At 37.6% G+C, this 20,674-nt stretch overlaps 1 protein-coding gene across 2 annotated transcripts in view; it reads right to left on the bottom strand.

Moving 5' to 3' along the window:
- The window catches only part of CLSTN2 (calsyntenin 2), a 325,243-nt gene that overhangs the window by 178,168 nt on the left and 126,401 nt on the right, over nt 1–20,674 (bottom strand). For both annotated transcript variants that reach the window (XM_058811966.1, XM_058811967.1), the window contains exon 2: nt 18,668–18,790. In XM_058811966.1, the coding sequence (XP_058667949.1) occupies nt 18,668–18,790 (123 nt within the window). The remainder of the gene's footprint in view (nt 1–18,667; nt 18,791–20,674) is intronic.

Raw genomic sequence — 20,674 nt, 5'->3', positions numbered from 1 at the left:
AGCAAGAAGTCAGGAATCCCCATTCTTACAAGGAAAGGTGTAACAGATGTAAAATCCAATTATTAAAAGTAGTCTTTTCATGTATTATCTTCTTTGTGAAAATTATTTGGAGAGAGTCAAGAGTGAGAAGATTTGATCCTACAAGCCAAGCCACATTTAATTCATTTAAAGCCCCTTTGAACAGCAGCCAAGGGACTTTTTCTTGGCCCAAGATCATCTAATAACAGACAAGGATGGGGCCAAGGAAGGCTCAGCCAGTCGAACCAGGGCCCTGCATGAGGAGCAGCACAGGCATTTGATAATTTATGAACTTAACTCTTGAAATCAGAGTTAATTTTCAGGCATATGAAAGATAGACAAGAGTTGTATGGCAAGAACGAGCAAAGTTATCCCTGAGATTCATGTCCAATGGGAATTTCAACAGGATGCTTGCACCTCCAGGTTGTGTTCTGTACACTCCTCTCAATTAAAGTTCTGGTAATTAAATGAGATTGGTGGATTCAGGAATTCTTGACTGGTTCTATTTGCTTGTCTTCATGAAAAGATTTCCCTGATTCCAAACAGAAGCATGCTGGAATCTGTTTTCTTTGGACACGTTGGTGTTTCAGCCAAGTGCCACCAAGGACATGCACAGCAAAGGAGAACCTTTGTTCTGGGCTCCCACATTTTATCCTGTGAACAATTCATTGCACTGCCAGAACTGTCTGTGGGAAGATGTATTCATCAATAAAACCTTGTGGTAACAACAACACAACAATCCTGATCTCAATCCGCTCGCCTGCTTTTGACTTCATTACTGTTCCACTCCCACAAATTCATTTCAGAGACAAGTTTTAAGGAGGATTTTTATGCACTGGCTTTTGCTCGTAACTTAAGCAGCTGAGCAATTCCTAATTTATGCAGCTGTTGAAAAAACATTAACTCCGAAAGAACTGTATAAAATTTGGAATTGGATTTTATTTTCCAATAACAACAAAGTACCATTTTCACAGATTACTGTAACTGATTATTTTATAACCTGCTCATTTGTGGCCAACTCTGAAATCCTTTGCAAGCAGCATATTTTTGATTGAACTACAACACTAAACATATTAATTCAATGTTTTAGACCTTTTCTCAAAAAAACAATTACAAAATAAAACCTTTATTTAATACAAAAGGGAAAAAAATATTTTTGTATAAGTATAAAGGAGCTGACTGATTAAAAGTATTTTATTAGGTATGATATGAATAGTGGGTCAAAACCTGCAGGTTTCTAACTAAACTCAATAACCAAAAAATTATTTCTGCATTACTAAAACATGTCTAGAGTGTATTAATATTACAGCTATCAGTTCTTAAACAGATGCACAGTTATATTCCTTTATTTTGTATTGAGGCACTCTGAGAACTGACAAAATGGATTTATAATCCCTATTACTTTTTGACATCTCTCATCCATATGGTTTATGTAAAAAAACTCAATGCTATTGATTACTTAATGAAAGCATTTATGTGAATGTTCAGAAATATCCTAGAGTTAAGGACCTCAGCTGCACATTTCATGGAGATGAATGTGTTTAGTTGTAAATCCATCTGTATTGCTTCACACATTCCATACATAAAGCTAAAATTATGAACCAATAAAGTCAATAAAATTTGCTCTGTCAAATTTCTAGCAAGAATGAATGCACACATTTAAACACTAATAATTCCTGGAAGCATTTTTAGCAAATAGGTATATAAAGAGCTAATGCTGAGAGTACCTAGAGAACCAAGTTCAAGTAAGTGAAATTCATTTGATTCTCTGCCTGCCTGAGAAGGTCAAGATAAGATTACCTAAGATTATATGAAGGTACAAAGTTTATTGGCTGTGTGCAAATGTCACTTTAAAACAAAAGAGAAAGAAAAACAGTATGTGCAAAGAATTCTCCTTGGTACCTTTCAAGAAATAAGGAACCTTACCTTGCTAACCCCTGAAAGGTCTCCAGGTAAAGAACTATGAAAATCTAAGAATAAAAGCAAAGAAATCAGCATCTTAAGCTTTGGTATTTTTTAATTCCAGCAAAGTGATTCCAATGTGTTCTGGACATTCATTTATATATCTACATGAATATTTAGAAAAGAAAGACCAAGACTACAATGAAGTAGAAATAGAATATGTCTGTAATTTCAATCCAGATACTAAAAGATAAAACATGGTAGAGGGAAACTCTGACTGTTTAAAGCTTCTCTTCTGTTTTAAGGCTTTTATTATTATCCATTATTCAGTTATTTTCAGCAGCACAGGATATCTGCAGGATCCTACTCCTTATTTAAATTAAGAATGCTAATCATACTGAATTTTGATTAGTGCTTTTCAGGGTTTATTCTGCTGATGGTTACTTTCCTATGTTGGCAGCTTGATAGATATTGCCACGCACAGTTAAGTAAAATAATTAACCGAACTGACTTTCTTCCCCTCTGGAAGTAATTTTGTTTATATGCTTGCTCCCCCCAAATTGTAGCCATAAATGGAAGCATTCCATTTATCAAAAAGATTGGCCGCTCTGAATTGTAAAATTAAATATTTAGACATCTTCGTAGAATGGATTAAATGCCAACTGTGTCATCTAATACCAGGAAATATCTATTAAAAATACATTTGATAGTAGATATTTTCTCATAACACTAAAAAGCTGAGAAACAAAAAATTCTTAGAGTATTGCCAAATTGAAAACCATGCATAATTCAGCACTCAAATTGAATTTTAATCTTTTCATAATGCTTGGGGAAATATTTTATACTTATGAAAACTAATGGAGATAAAGAACATTACAAACCAAATAAGTGGTTTTATGTTCAGACAGAAATGATAGAATAGCTAATAGAAATAGGTTCTTTGAAGCAGTGAGAGGAATGGGAAGCAGCGCCCTGGACATTACAGATTCACATCCAAGTTCACAGGACTGGTGAAGGAAATTAAAAAATACGGTATGAGGAACTCAGGGAACTTTTCATCCTAAAAGGGAACTGTGAAGCCCTTTAAGAGTTTAAACAGAGGAGAAGCCTGAGAGCTGGGAGGGACAGCACTTCCAAAATCACTTCCTTTTGGATTGGTAGAAGGATCACCACCACCACTAACTAAGCAATCAAACATCATTACACTTGGTTTCAGTACCAAGAAGAATCCAAGAGAAAGAACAAGCACTGGCATGGCATTTCCACTGTGAAAACACAGTTTCTTTAGGGATGTAATAGAGATGTGCTTCTTAAATTTACAGCTAGTGATTCCCTAACATGAGTCAAACTCCCACAGAAGCATCCCAGGATACATGTAAAGGACTATTTGACTCTTGAGTAATCCCTCACAGCTGGCTCAATAGGTCTACAAGAAGATATTTGTAAAGGGGAAAAAAAACCCAGAAGTTTCACTACCCCATCCCCTTAAAAACCCTGGGAAAACACCTGTTCTACAGCACCTTCTTCTCCTGCTCTTCCATAGTTTTCATAACTTAGAATAAGTATTTGTTCTGATTCTCTTAGGTACTTTGGTACTGTAGCTTTGAGCTCCTATCCAAAGCAATTCCTCAACATGTGGGGTAAATCTTTAGCAGCAGGGAACAGCATCTACCCCTTCTGCAAATTTCAGGCCCAAGTGTCTTGGAGGACTCTGCTGTACAAATGAACCTTTTGTGCAAGCTGAGTCTTTGGGAAGAGCTGGGAACTCTGTCCTCGTGTGCTCCAGAGGGCTGAGCCAAGCACTTAAACCTGGCTTGCACTGAACAATGAATTTCCAAACCAGGAGAACTATTTCATTTACAGTGCCCAGGATTGCCCTGCCATGCAGTTGCCACTCATCCTGGTGGAAATCCCAGCTCAGACTTTATTGGATATTACTGCTGGCTGCAGCAGATGGTTGCACATTTAAAATTAATAATTAGTCATGAGAAGAAAACACAGAGTGGGGAGGGAGGGGGGTGGGAAAAGAGAGGTTGTTTCTCTTTTACTGTTACTTTTGCTCATTTTCAGCCACACTGAAGATTCTGGTCTCCTGGCATTGATAAAGATTGGTTGTTTTTCTGCAGCAGTTGATTCATTTTACTTTATAGGTAAAGTAAATTGATAGTCAATTTTTCAGTTCTTCAAGGGCTAGAAATTAGGAAGATAAGGTCCAGCAGGAAGGTTAGTCCTTATTTGCTGAGCACAGGAAGGGTATGCATTAGAAATATAGCATACCCTTCCTGTGCTCAGCAAATAGAATTATATCTTTACTGGGGAGACTGGGAAAAAAGCCAAGGAACTGCTGTCAGCATTTCACTGAAAGAAATAAAAACTAGATCCAGGACTCGAGCCATCATTAACAGAGCAGTGGGTTCAAACAGCTCTTTAATATTTAATTCTGTATGTATCATTTGAAATCCATTATGCTTTTGATATTTGCAGATCTAACAGTCATTTATTTGCTGCAATAACATGGCCATAATCATGAAATAAAAGATGCAGTGCTATTCCAAGAAAACCAGTTAGGGAATTTTGGCTCAGATGGAATTCTTGGCTTTTTCTGTTTCTCTGCAGCAGGTGATGGTCAGTTTTCCCCAAACAGCACTATTTTGTGTCACACAGTTCACACAGACCAAAAATGAACACGGACATATTTTATCATTGTCGGGTTTTCCTCATTAGCACCTAAAACATGAAAACTGTTTTATTTATCAGGGAAGCAATTGCTTCCCATTGGAAACCAAGAGACACATTATTTAATTAGCCCCAGAACTGAGCTATTGCAGCTGTCCACTCTTTCAAGCAATCAGATCTACTAACAAGAATAAATTTTAAAATACACATTTCCTACACTTGGCTCTGAAAAAATAAAGGATTCACTAACATCACAGAATGTAGCCTATTAAACTTGTCAATCATATAGTAAATATGGAGCCACTAAATAATTTTCTGACTACCACAAACACCTTCAAAAGGGCTTTTAAAAACAAAGCTACTTTCCTGATTAGAAGGGAGAGTAAATGTTGGGCCAGACCCATGTGTGCCCAGACTCATATTGCCTTCAGTCTCTTAGCAGAGCTTTGATAACTCATTGTAGATTAAAATCTGACTTATTTCAAACTGATGGTGTCCATTTTCTTAATAAACAAGAGCTAATCTATTAAGTGCACAAATGGCATCTGGACTATTCCGCTGCCAAGAATAAATAGAGAGTCTTAATGAAAAGCTTTTTATTTTTGCCTTCTGAAAAATATTGGGTAGCAGGAAGCAGCAGAAAGCAGAAGCTGCCAAGAGGTGCAGGCCTGACACAAGTCACACTCCTTCAGATATGTGTCAGTGCAAGCCAAAGGTGCCAATGTGTCAGTGATGAGATCATTATTAGATCAGAATTCCTGTGGCAATTGCAGTGCTGTGTGGCAGGGGAAATAAGAGACAGGAACCAGATCATAAATACACACAATATTTATTTGTGGTGCAGCAGAAAAGGCAACCTCCATTTAACTTGAAAAGCCTACAGATAAATTGAAACTATATTTCCATTGCCTGTGATTAGGACCACTTAGAAACAGAGAGAGACAGACAAAGCCTTTGTGTATCATCTCTTGTGTATAATCTCAGTTAAAGTGCACAAATAATGAATAGCTGAGAATTCTCTGTCCCCTGCAGGAAGGGCTCAGGCCCAGCACTGCAGTTTGCATTTTCTTGACCTAATCCACTGATTATCTGGAATAATTTGAGAGACAAAAGCACACGAGAATTTTAAGTTCTATTTGAAGTACAGACTGTGATTAACAAAATGACAAGAAATCTAAAATTAAATGCTTTTCAGGTGAGACAATTAAAGAATTTGCAATAAGCCATGAGAGTCAAACAGCCCCCTCTCAGGACTGACCTACATCATTTGAATGTCCACTGCCAATAAAGTGAAACTCTCTGAGGGTTTTAAGTTGCTAAGAATTTTTCCTTCAAAGAGATGAATATACACATACATCCTGTACTTTGACCAGTTTGGACAGGGCCCTGAAACTGAAGCAAGCATGCTTTTGGAAAATAGGAGAAGCCACCTTTCCAAACCAAAAGGAAATGAAGGCAGAAGTTCAGATGAATGTTGGAACATGAAAGAGGAAATATTGTGCACATTACAGTCATCAGAGTTGTACAGGGAACTGAACAGCAGCAATTATATGAATATCAGCCATTTATTTCAACAGATTCCTCCTGTGATGTTCACTGATGTTGATGGACACCCAATGATGAATGGTAACCCTGGGCACTTCTTAACTGACTGCCCAGAATCTGTGTCAGATGAAAGAATTAAATGCTGGTGTCTGAAGTCCTCTGGGCTCTAATTCCTTCTACGAACAATTACAGATACATACCCTGGCTCAAAGAAGAAATTATATGAATTTATAATTCTTAAATAAGAACAAAATAAACTGAGTGGGAAATATAATAAAATATACAGTGTGGGAAAACTGGCTGCCAGGTGAGGTGGAAACACCAGCTACCAGATCACAGCCTTAGTCAATTCAGGTATTTGCTGACAAATACCTGATTTAAACAAATACTAATGGAAGAAAGGGAGCATTCCTCTCTTTCCCTCCTTTTCTCAGTTGTTTCCATTGTCATCACTAAAACATGGAGTGTTTTCAGCAAAGCATGGGGTGGCTTAAGTGCAGAACACTGAAATATTCATTCCTATGCCCTAGTTTTGTGCTCTGTGCACCTTCCTCTAGTGTGGTAAGTTACTTTTGGTTTCCAGCTAAAAAATTGATTGATTCTGACCAGTGCAAACCTCTCAAAAAGCCTGGTTTTACTCAAGTGGCAACTAAAGAGGCAGCACAACAAGAGCAGCTTTAGTGCACTCAGAAAGCAGAAAATCACAGTGCAGTATCACACACTCAACAGAGTTTTCAATAAATCATAGTGAAAGACAGCAGCTCCTTCTTCATATGCAAACTGCTATTGAGTCTGAACATTTCTCGAGATGAATACAAACTCAGAATAAATATTATGACTGTAGCAATCACAGAACTACCTGGAATGCTCAGCATATCTCTCCTTCTGTGTATTCAGGCTTCTGTTTCCTAGAGCTTATCTACTGATTTATCAATCTCAAAGGTTAATTATGAGCCAACATCTGCTTTTTTCAGCTCCTTAAATTACTTCTCATTACTTTTAGGAAACAATGACTCAGCTTTCTCTTTTTTCATTCAAAGCTGAACTTTCATGTTTTAAATCTACAGTCACTTCTCCTCTGATGTTTTGATTTTTACATCCTTATCACAGGAACAGTGTTAAAATTCTCCCATTTTCATAATAAACATATCCCAGAATGAACTAATAAATATTTGATGTTATTTATATATGATTTAATTTTGCAATTTGAAGATAAGTCAGTATCTTCTACAATTAAGAGTCAGTCTCAAGGCTGAGTATAGGAACTAACTTCATCTTCAGTACAGCAATTTAAAAAACTCCTAGGAAGTTGTATGTTATTTTAAACAATCTATGTTATTTAAGCAAAGTAGCTGTACTTCACTCCCTTATTCTGGGTCACAGAACAATTCATACAGAAATTGCCCTGTGGGCAAAATGGTACTGAAAATTCAGACTGAGTTTAATGACAATGCAAATTTAAGCATTACCTTAGCTGCACCATGACAGTGTTGTCCTTCCAGAAAAAGTGATGCTGAAAACCGCAAAATGCACCCAGCCTGTGGCTCCAGATGCCTCACCTGTTTATCTAATGCCCCTCATACAGTGTTATTTCAAACCTCCACATGCTGAGGCAGCTTCAGACATGGCAAAAGAATTAACAAGGTATTTTAGGATAGTCTGTAGCTTTCTGACTTAAGGGTTTATTTAATAGATTAAAATACATTAAATACACTTTCAGAATTACTTATTTTGGAGTTTTTTATTTAAAAAAACTTTTTGCTGTCTGAGAAACTGTCCTTTTTGTTTATTTTTCACCTCTCAGGAAGTCAGGCCACCACCTCTACACCTGCAGTCACAGCATCAGGACACATAAACATTAAAGTGTTTGTTCCTGAGTGTTCATTCCCTCTCTTCTGTGAAGATAACATGATACTGAAATAAAAAACTTAAAAATAAATCAGCACAAGGGGGATTATTCCTATATATATAATTCTGCTCAATTAAGCCACAGTCATTGGCAAGAAACATTCTAACCAAATTAACTTTTCCCTGTATGTAAAACCACACCAAGCAAACCAATTACGTGGGGACTCTGGAGAAAGCTGTGATTTCTCTGCTGTGCTTAGCACAGAAAAGCACTTTGCAGTAAACAGTGGGCAGGCCCTGCTACTTCAATCTTGCAGATGAAAGCAAAGGGCTGTTTTGTTTCCAGTGCATCAGCTCAGCCCCACACCCAGCAGCCCTTGGCCCCTGCAGGGCCACTGATAATCTGCCATATGTGGCACATCCTACGGCAGCACCCCCAGAGAGATGGACCGAAATCAACACTGTTGTGCTTTCTAAAGGGCACTGAAACACCGACAGATGGCAACAGCTGGGGCAAATTCCATTCAAGGAAGCACTTTTTAATCAAAAATTTCATACAAAGCGTATGGGGCTTTTTATTGCACATGATTTCTCTTTCATTGCACACGATTCCCGCTGCCTTTCATGCTGCTGTTCTCGCAGGCAGCTCCCACACACAAGGGCAGCACTGAGGCAGAGGTGGGCAAACATCCACTTAAACCCACAGAGCTGCAGGATTTTGCCCTTTGCTCTGTCCACTTTTAGTGAAGCACTGCAGAGGTGAAGCCCTGGGAGAAGAGCCCATGCAGAAACAGCTCCAAATTACAGGGAAGCTGCTTGGGGCAGGGATTGTAGAAACTTTGCTGTCCTAAATAATGTATTCTAGTCCAAAAGCATCTGAAAGCTGAATGTTAAATTGCTGTCATCCTTTCAATTCTAGCACACCTATTAATTACAGTGTTATCCTTCATTTCTGTCCTCTGGATGCCACACCAAATAGAACGCTCACTGCTCCTGCCTTCATTCATGACTTTTTTTCATTAGCACACCTGGAAGCTCTCCAAGCAGGCAGCAGTAAGGAGCAGAAGCCTTGTCAGAAATATCCATTAAATCTGTCACAGGCACTAACAAATCAATCAAGTACCAATGAGCCTTTCAGAAATTTTTTGAGCAGCTGGTTAAACAGGGACCCACCTGACTTGAAAACTTTTCAGCAGCAACAAAACACACTGGGCCTGACATGTTGTGGTTCTCATATCCACTGCCACAGAATCACAGTTACTTAAATTTCTTTGTCATCTGACAGGAATGCTTGAACTAAATTTAAATTTAATTAACTAAATAATTTTAAAGGAAATTAGTTAAATTTAAATATAGCTTTATGGAGATGGATTCGTACAACAGGCTGGCAATTGCTCTACTTTGGAAACCTGAATTATTTTCTGTTCTTTTAAACTTTATATAAAAGGCAAGTAAGTTAGAGTACATAATGATTTTTAAAAAACAAATAAAAAATCATAAATTTTAAAATTACATTTTTAAAGGCAATGTAGGTTTATTTCCAGTCTGTTTATATCACCATGGTAATTGCACACCAGCTAACTGGAGTCACAGTCCATGAAGTAACTAAAACCCAATCACTTCCAGGAATTAGTTCTTTTTCTCTCAATCTTTGTATAATATTCACGTAAGAGACAGCGCTGTAAGTGAGGGAAACTGACCTATGATGTGAAATACTTTATTACAAACTCAGTGTAAGGCAAGTGTTTGTGTGGATACAAAGGGCATACGCTGGTTAATTGTGTCCAAAAGCTGCTGTGACAACAGGGAAGTTTTGCAATAACGTGCATCATAAATGCCTATAACACATCTGTCTATACTTCATACCCATCAGTATTTTGTCTGTTCATGCCCTCCTGTGTTGTCACTAAGCACAGAATGGCTCAGGGTTGTGGAATGGGATGACAAACAAATCAATGAAATCCTTGAGGCTGACACAAGGCACTGGGGGGTGAGGCAAAGAGCAAGAATCCCAGAATGGGAGCACACAGCTCTCCAAGGAAAGGATCACAGCACCCAGGAGATGACTGGGGCTGTGGGGATGGCATTGGGTGCCCATTTTCCAAGGAAAGGATCACAGCACCGAGGAGATGACTGGGGCTGTGGGGATGGCATTGGGTGCCCATTTTCCATCCCTTGACCAGCCCAGCGTGTCCTCCTTGATTGAACTGGCCTGAGCCAATTAGCTGGGCAGCTCCAGTGACAGCCACCAGGGCAGGAGCAGGGTCTCTGTCAAGCCTGAGACTGGCAGAGTGTGTGACACTGCAAAAATCTAACATAAATTATATACTGTTTTCTCAAAACATTCTGAATTCTACTATGTTTATGTTCACCACCACTACGATGGAGGCAACATCGTAATATTGCCTCCACTGTCCTTGTTAGACTGCCTTTCAGTCTGAGAAACAAGAGTTACCCTGACATCTGACAACATTTAAAATATAATATAATATAATATAATATAATATAATATAATATAATATAATATAATATAATATAATATAATATAATATAATATAATATAATATAATATAATATAATATATAATTGAATGTATTATAAACATTATATATTATATATTTATAAATACATAATATATATTTACAATATTTATAAATATATATAATAATATAGTAATAGATATAATATAGCATAATATATAATATATATTTATATAATAATTATATGTAATTTAATTAAATAAAATAATCATATAATATACAATATAACATAATATATAATATTTATAAATAATAATATATAATATATAATATAAATATAAATATTTATAGTTGTATATAATTATATATAATATGTATTATACAATAATAATATATATAATTATATATAATCTATTATGTACTATATATAATATATAAATAGATATTATATACTATATATAATATATAAATAGATATTATATACAATGCATAAATATGATATATTATTTAATATAATATTAATATAATATAATTTTTAATACAGAAGCATTGGACTTCATTTATAAAGGGAGAGGTTGTTTCCAAATTACTGAACGAAATTGCTGTGTGTCAGTCTGGTGGCACTGTTACATCCCCTATAAACACACCCATGCCATAAATGGGTATGGAACAGAAAATAGCTGAGAATAGCAAATCCTCCTTGTGCTGGGGCTGCACTCAGAGATTCTCAGCGCTCCACTGACACTGAAATAAAAGCACTGGGAGAGGTTTTTTTGTAATCTAAACAGACAGAAAAAAGGACAGTGGAGGAAACCACAAGCCAGGAGAACAAATTGGTTGGATGCATTTCACACAGCCAGAAACAGGAGAATTGAACAGAAAATCAATGACCTAAACCACCTGTCCAGAGTTTGAATTCTTTATATTGTCCTTCTCCTTCTTGCTTTACAAAAGTAGCATCACATGCATTTTTTAGGTAGCCCTAGCAAGAAAAGGGATCAACAGCAGTTTCAGGCTACTGAGAGTGTTTCCTCCTGTCCAGAAAAAAATTTCTTTTCAGCTGAGTGGAAAGAAGCAGGTTTAAAGAAAAGTGGGGGCTCTTATCTATTCTTTCCACAAGATAATTGTGGACAAGGAGCTCTAAAGAATAAATAATTACCTATTCAGGCTGTTCTTTTAAAACATTTTTCATATTCAGAAACCATTACAAGCAAGAGACTTGTCCCTGTTGCTTTACACTAACTCAAGTAGTTCCATTCTGAGGAACACATTTTAAAGCCTTCTGATTTTATTTTTAAACCTGCAGTGCCAATTTTGTCGCAGTAAACTTTTAAGTGGTGAATATTCCCATTCTACTTGTTGCATTATTAACACCCCCTGGCATTATAAATTATTTTCCTAAGTCTGTATAAAGAATGCTGCATGCTTTTACAAGCATTTTAGGTTTTCATCATCATTCACCTAGGAACATGACAACACAGGAACTCACACATAAAAGGAAATTATTTATGTAGAGGAGAGAGATGTAATTGAAGTAATGGGTGGACCACAGATGGAATCAATGTGTGAAGGAAGTTATTAGGGTGGAATTTCCATTATTTGACTCAGTTTGTTCCTTCCTTTGAGTCCTCCCTCTGGGGGTCTCTCCTGTTATTGCAGCACTGGAAGTAAAGATGGGTGCAGATTTTCGATTCTCAGGTTCACGCACACTGGAGAGCAGAAGTGAGCAGCTCAAGTTTACTGCTCCTCAAATATCAAATAATGAAGAGAATCAAACTACACAAGAAAAGAAAATGTCCCAGGGTATAATTCTTGTTTGCTTCAACTGGCTCACCATAAATCTTCATAGCTTGGAGTTATGCTTGCTAGCATAGTTATTTGAAAGAATTTCATTTATATCAATACATGTTAGAAAACATCAATTTCTACATGAAATTGTAAGAAGCTAAGCAGTTATGATTTCCACTGCAATCTTAATGATGAGGGATAACTAGAGCAGTTTTACATTTTTCAGCTGCTCACATTTCTTTTAACAAATGAGCCTGTTCAGACCTCAGGTAACCTCCATGTATCACTCAAACCATAAGAGGATGACCAGTCCTCATCGTTTTTCACCCCCAAACAGATGAGTTTCCTATGCTGTCCTTCCTTTGACTTTCAGAATCTGAAATCCTTGAGGAACCACCTCAGATTTTAGAGAATATCTAAAAAGTGTAGAAACCACACTTAATTTCACAGCAAAAATCACATCTCCAAAGCCAATTACATCTTAATTCACACTAAAATGTTTTATTGCAGGAAAAAAAAAAAAGTAAAAATAGTACCTCAACAAAATAAATACTTTCTGCAGCTTTTGAAATATTTTGTTGAAAATAAAAGGATTTATAGTTCACTGAAATAAATGACATCATATTTCAGCTGCAGAATCAGGCACATTGCAATGGCTCTCATACAGCAAGGCTTCATTAGTTTCAAAGGAGTGTGACACAAAATCTACATCCATCCTCAGAGCATAACAGCAGCCAAGAAATTTTTTGACCTATAGACTTAGGAATTCTAGTACTCCCCACTCGAGTTTCTCTCTCGTGTTCTGAATAGCCCAAGAGTTTAAAAACTCTCGCTGTTTTCCTGGCACCTTCAGTGACAATCTGTTTTTACTTAACAATTTTTTACTTAAACGGTTATTTAGTCCACATCAGGACTATAAAATGACAGATTCTGACCCTTTTTTATTTATATTTATTTTTTTTATTGTCTGACCCTTTTTTATTGTCAATCCATTGTAGTATCCTGTCCTGTTTTTCTAAAGATCAAGTCCTCTACATAAAGAAAACTACTCAAAACCAAATGTATCACAAATCACTGTTTTCCATAACTAGTTTTACAAGTCCAAGTGGATATCATCAGACTGGAATCCTTGGCTATTTTCATGGATTCTTTCTAGTTTCAAGTAATTTAGCATATTTAGGTGTAAAAAAAAATTTCAATTTTCCCATTCATTATTGATTTTATCTGCCAGGAGGAACCTGCATTCACCCCCAACCCAAGCATGTAATTCTCATTTTCTCCCTAGCCCCTCCCTTAAGTCAAAACCAGCATCCCCAGAATTAATTGTGCTATTACCAATCTTTTATTTTACCTTAGATTAGGATCACTGTGAAGAGACTGGGATTTTGCCTTTGAAGGCTAAAGCCTTAACTAATTAAGCTACAGTAATAAATGTCAGCTTCAAAGCTAGAAATTAAAAATCATTAAAAATGGTTATAAACAACTGCAGCACTCCATGGCTTTGCCTGCATGTCATATTTTTTGATCTAGCCTCATTTTTACAGTGAAATATTTAACACCAATTAATTCTGGGCATCCTAAACTGAGTCATGTTCAAAGTCTGGATGACAGTGAGTAGAAACAATAATATTCAGAATGACAATTTTAGAATAACTTCTGGATTTTCAATGTTGTAGCAAAAGGACAGTTGCTGTTATTAATGTCACTGCTTTTCAATACAAACAAACAAACAAACAAACAACAAGGAGGCTGAACAGCTTCAGAGTCTGAAACAGAGAAATGGGATTTTGTGTTCAGTCCCTGGGTGTAAGTGGGCTGACAAGTGCTGGATTTGCCGTGGTGTAGCTGAGAATACACACTCCTCTGAGCTGCTAAAATAACAAAGAAGATTTGGAGAGTTTGTGGTAGCATCTTGTAGTTTAGTGAATATTCAGGCATCCTTCCTGGCTGGTTTTGTTGTCTCTTTATTCTTTACAGTGCTTTTAGCACAGCCAAAACACAGTCAGAGTCTGAGACTCCATGTGCCCAGGAGGTGTGACCTGGAACTGCTTCTGAGACACACATTTCTTGTCTGGGGGGAGCCAGAGCTCTCCTCTTGCTAAGAAAGGCTCTCTATAAATTTATCAAGACCAGCAAAGCAGCTGAAGATGTAATCGCCCAGCTCGCTCTGGTACAATTATCTAGCTCAGCCTTGCTGGGACACAAGGCTGTGTCACAAATGTGACTTTATCAGCCCAGAAATGGGGGCACAGTGACAAGTTAGGCTCTTCCCTTCCAGGGTGAGAAGGGACATCCATCACCTCACTGCCCTGAATGTTACCTCCTGTTTTTCTGCTTCAGGAAACACCATGAGCAGCAGAAACCCCCTCCACACCAGGCTGTTCAGGATGCTCACAGTGCTTCTAGGGAGTAACATAAAAGGCTTCTGCACAAAAAGAATAATCTGCTTTGCCTTGTGGATAGGACTAAAAGGAGTGGGCTAAAACCACTGTACAGAAAGTTCAGACCAAGCTTCATGAAAACTTCACGACTTCACCAGGAACGTGGTGAAGTGTGCAACAGATCACCCTGGGAAGCTGTTGCATCTCTGCCACTCCAGATCTGTAAGATTAGGACAGGAAAGTGTTTAAACTCTTTCTCAGGAATGACAAGGGGCCTGGCTTGGGCAGGAGCATGGACTGACAACATCCTGAAGTTCCTTTCAGATCTGTTTTTGCACAGCATTGCTGATGAAATGTGGTTGCTGTTGTTGGAATGCAGGCAGATGTCTCTTCCAAAAGCCATCCACCATCTCACAGCATTTTGTGAGGGACAGAATCCTGACAAACTGATTCAGTAGATCCCACCTTGTTTCTAGCCAAACCACCCCTAAGCCTGAACTGTTGCAATTTCTTTGTGGGTTCTGTAGGGCTTCATTTTCTGGGGGGGGATTTTTTGGCCAAGGGGAGGGAATGTCTCTGATACCCTGCAAAAGGCTCCAGGATGCCATGGTGGGTTTAGTTATTTTAAAGGTCAGTTGAATTTCAACACCAGTCTGTGAAAATCTTTTTTGGGCCAGGGCATGAAAAACTGAAATATGGAAAGCTGCTGATCCTGAAACTTCTCACACTTAGAAGCTTATACTGGTATTTTCAAGCTTTCCTTCCAAACTAGGAGACAAAAAATACAATTGCATAAAAAAGAGAAAGTGAGGTATGCTTCCACCATGATAATTTTAAGAACCAGGACTTTACATATACTTGAATTATTCACAATAAATTCATTAGATAAAGAGACACGAAAAGCCATTCATTGCAGTCTTGTGAAAGTCTTTGTGCTCCAGTTATGAAAAAAGCTGATCACATTTGACAGCCAGCATTTTCACAGGCACATTTAGTCCTGTTAGTCTCCCCTTATTCCTTCCTGGAAACACAGACCAGTCAGGAAGGTAACTGCACAGAACACTCCTATTTTTCCTGTCATCACCCTTGATGTTTAACATTAGATAGAGGTGAAAAAAGCACAGATTACAGTAATTTTCTCCTGTGACCACTCAGGTTTGACGTGCACCATAATGTGTGCACTCCTAGAAGGGGTAGACAGACTTAGCTTTGTAGGCATGGTGATGAAAAAAGGCAGAGGTATTAGGAAAAAAGTTAAAGTTTCCATAAGTGAAAACCAACACACCATTTAAAGTTTGGAGTACTAACATTTAAATTAAAAAAAGGAGATCATAGGAATGGGTACAGAAAGCATATCAAAGCACTAAGGGCAGATCAGAATCACTGAATAGGAAATGTCTCTTAACAGAGTTAAGTGTTCTTCTTAGTAACAAAGGAATTACCTGGTGAAAAAATATTTGCCCAGGTGAAAAATATGAAATGCATGAACTACCTGTACACCAGGGCAAGCAGCAAGGAGCAAACACAAGGACTCAGTTAAGCACACCTCCAAAAGAACTTCACCCTCACTAACAACATAGAAATATGGAATAAGTAAGTGTAAGTTAGTAGATAAAATTCCGTTCAATAAATAGGTGTTTCCCTGGTCCTGTAGAACTCCTGCCCCTCTGCACTGAATGCCTACATGGAAGCTGGGTTTTTGTCTTTATTGTTTGGTTTGAGATTTGGGGTTTTGTTTTGGTTTGTTGGAGGGGATCTTTTGTCAATAGGTTTTGTGTGTGTTTTTAAAGTCAAATGCACACTGGTTCTACTGAAAAAAAGGTTATTTTTATAAGGTAACACAAATCCTGATGGAAGAGCCAACTATTTACCTTGTAAACTATTGCAAGGGTTGTTGCAGAGGAAGAATTCACATAAATTTAGTCTTAGTACAGTTTGCTCAAGGAGATCTTAGCAGACATTTCAGCACAGATCAGAAACTGCCCTGATTTATTCTTGAATCTGGGCCCATTAAAAAAAAAACAACCAACCAAACAAACATGGAGAACTTTCCAAGCACTAGAAATTTTTCCTTCTCCAATAGTTGCACAAAATACTGAAAACAGTACCAGGATGATGACAAAGGAACTGTTGGACCTCTGATTCTCTCTTACACTTGAAGACTGATACATTATATAACTGCAACTTCCACAATCAAATTAAATATGGCCATAAAAGACATTCCACATTACCACACTATTACATGTACAGCTACTGAATATTGTTAATGTTGTACTTGTATCTGTTTGAGTTTTCTCCTACTAAATACATTACGCAAATTTAATTTTCCATAAAAACCTTTAATAAATTAATGATATTAGGAAATAAAAGTACATTATATTAAATAAAAAACTACAACAGAAATAGTAAGTTCCTCCAACAATTTAAAAAGACAGGAGTTTTTATAAAAAGTGCATAGAGGTTGTTCCAAAAACATAGGGAATGCAGGCCCTTCAAGGGAATGAAGGGTTCCATCAGTACTATAATACTATGCGGGGACTGCAGATCATGAGGCCAAATATTATCAGGAAATAAACTATTAGTATCAGGGAATACACAGAAAGTATTTACCCTTGTAAGAAGGAGATATTTCTCACAATATAAATTGAATTAATAAATGGAGAAGCTAGATTAAAACTACTGTCTAATGTAACCTTTATCACAAATGCCATTCTAAGTTCAGTATTTCAAAGGATGATTTTCTACACAAAAAGTAAACCACTATTTAATGAAAAATGTGTTGATTCTCCCAATGTAAAAGCTGAAGAAAATAATTAGGCTAACAAATTCCCAGTGAGCAGAGTTTGCAGGGTCAGTGACAACAGCACGTGATGAACATCCCTGGAAGGATCCTAAGGGAATGCAAGCAAAAGAACCAAATCTAACATGGAACACACACAGGAATAGAGGGAAAAAATGACAAGGACATCTTTTCACTAGGAACTGATCTTCATGCAGCCAAGAATCACTGGGCACCACGAGCAACAATCAATCTTGATATTAAAATGGGGGTGAATATGTAAAAACCATTTGGGAGCTCTAGCATGGCAGGGTAGGAGCTGATGCCAGTGTGAGATTTAGGAAAAGTGTCTGAGAACAATTATTTCAGGATGCTGTAAAATGCTGTCTGGGACAAGCACTTGGACTTCTGCTTCCTGAACATGACAACTCCCTAAAAACAAACACCTTTACCAGTCCCTTTCCTTAAAAAAGGTGAAGATTCTTAAGCAATACCACCTTTTTAACAACTGCACCATCTTACAGCTATCAAGCTTTACTATTCTCTCTTTTCTTCAAAAATTATTTTTAATGAAAGAGGGAATTTAAGAGACAACTTGCTCAACACGAAGAAGTCCCACATTCTGTTTAAGGGACTCAGGACAGAAAAAGTGTCAGGTAAAATAGACTTAATGTAAATGCAATGACATACAAAATGCTATGACATACATCTATCAATGCAGCAACCTGAGCAAAAATGTTCAAAACCTCCATTAAATTTTCCGTCAAAGTTTCAACAGCTAAAAGTACTTACACAGTAAGATATGATTTGAGCAATTTTAAGTATTTGTCACACATTTTGTCCATAGCCAGGGAGCAGAACAGGAAGAGAGAAAGCAGGGGCTTTTACTGCTGAACAAAATTAATTATGTATTATCACTTCAGGCAACTGCAATGATTAATTTCTATAAAAGCAAATTCAAGTGTAATTGTGTAATTATTGTGTTTTCATTAAAATATATTGATAGTGGGTGCCTGCTGTATTATTCTCTTTATTCTGTTGTGCTTCACAACAAGTTCAGTATAGGAAACACCTCATTTCAGGATCTGTGGGCCAACAGTCAGGTCCTGAGTACTCAGACACAACCTTCAAATTACACTGGAAATTCCTTCCTTACAAATGCCAATAATTCAAAATCATTGAAATTCAAAATTTTCAAATTCAAAATGCAGTCCACAGGCTCAAATGGTGCTGCTCATGAACATTCCTACCTGCAAATGGAACAGGTGCATCTTTATCCAAAGCAACTAGGGGAGGGTCCAAAATCACAGTGTCGTTGTTTTCAGTTATGATTCCATGGTACGATGTCTCAATCCAAGGTTTGTGTTTATTCACTAGAAAAGAAGAAACCATGCCTAATTAATTTGGTTTGTGTTTCATATCCATTCAGCTTATTTTATCTATGAAGAGAAATTATTTAATATACTTCCAATATTAATGGTATTACTCAAAAGCCACTAACAAATTACTCAAAAGACACTGCAATAAGCATTCAAACATAAAAGAAAAATGACATGCACATTGTACTGCAGTGATGACAAAACCAACACTTGCAGACATCCCTCCAATTAAGACACTGAAATAAAAAGGCAATTTGCAAAATTGTCGGTTTCTCGGCTGTTTGGGTGACCTGGAAATGCCCGGGGTGGCCTTGGACAGCCCGCGCTTCAAAGGACAAGAAGAGGCTTCAGGTTTTTTCTTGGTCTCGGTGTTTATTAATTGTTTATCTAAAAGATTTTCTCTCGGCCCGACAGAGATCTGCTCAGCAGCCAGCCATGAGCACACTCTGAGAGCCCCCGGGGCGGTCACCTATCTTTATACTCAAAGTTACGTGTACAATATTTATCATTTTTCCCCAATACCTTTTACCCTTATTAACCAGTGCACTTTTAGTAATAACCAATCCCAAAGTGCCACCATCACCACAGAAGATGGAGGCCAAGAAGAAGAAGAAGAAGGACAGGACACGCCCCAATTCCTCCATCTTACTTCTTTAGACCCCCCTGTACCAAAATCCTAAACCCTGTGTCTCACACGCTAATTAACTTATCCCTTCACCATTTACCCCAGTGAAATCCTCCCATCCTCACACAGGTGTCGTCTCCCGTGCAGGATCAAAGTGCAGCCACCAGACACTTCTGGCAACATTCCAGGACTCCCGAGCCCCCCAAGGGTGGTCTCGGTCCCTCTGCACCTCAGTCCTGAGGTGCTGAGATCCCACACAAAATATTTTTGATGTGTTCTCAGCTGTCAGCCTAACTAGGTTCAGAGAGTTTTGCAGGAATTACTTTCAGTTGCAAAGCCCTGGTACAAGAGAAAGGGCATCCTGAGAAACCCAACTTGACAAGACACAAAGCAGAAGGGTGGGTGAGAACTCTCAACTCTTGGTCACCTTCTCACTTTGTATTTTTGGAACAACACCTACAATTACTTCTGTGTTTTGTACATTGCAGAGAAAACAAACATCTGCATTTTAATTACAGATAAAAGTTTGCACTTCTTCACAATTTAACCAGGGGATCTGAAGTTTTTCTGGGAAAACCCGTCCTTCAAATCCACCTGTTGAACATTTGCATATCTGGTCTTGAAGCACACAGGAAGATCACACAAAAAGACACTTTAAGGAGGGACTACACTACACCATCAGACTGTCTTATTGCTGAACCCTCTCCATTTACACCCCTCTCACCATCCATCTCCTATTGACTGCAAAGGATGAAGACACAAAATGAAAAGGAAGGGGAAAAATGTAAGAGGCTTTGCTTTGCTGTGGTTATAAATTGAGCTTTCTTCCTGCAGGCACAGTCTGAATGTTATGTCACTGGAACTCCTACATAAGGAATACAATGGTGACAGCTAAATGAATTTCAGTTTGAGGAATGTACTCCCCCAGGCAAGAGGGAGCACTGCACCAAGGAATATCTACCCCATTTGCAGCAAACTCAGATGCAAGGTAATTTCTATAGCTATTATATAGCTGTGTGTACCAGATGCTGAGGAAAATACTTGGTGAGTTAACAGAAACCACCTCAAAGATGGAGAGTTGACACTTAGAGTGAAACCAAATGTAAAAATAAATAAATAAAATAATTATGAAACCAAACAAAATCTTCACATATAACCCTCAACTCTTTCCTGTCTTGTCTTCTGTAAAACCCCCAGACATCAATGAGATTCGAGTTTCTCGAATTGTGAAGAAAGCAGCAAAACCACCAAGA

Source organism: Ammospiza caudacuta, chromosome 11 (genome assembly GCF_027887145.1).
Source record: "Ammospiza caudacuta isolate bAmmCau1 chromosome 11, bAmmCau1.pri, whole genome shotgun sequence".
Taxonomy (NCBI): domain Eukaryota; kingdom Metazoa; phylum Chordata; class Aves; order Passeriformes; family Passerellidae; genus Ammospiza; species Ammospiza caudacuta.
Note: the sequence above shows the minus strand (reverse complement) of the source record. Positions and strands in the feature narration are given on the sequence as shown.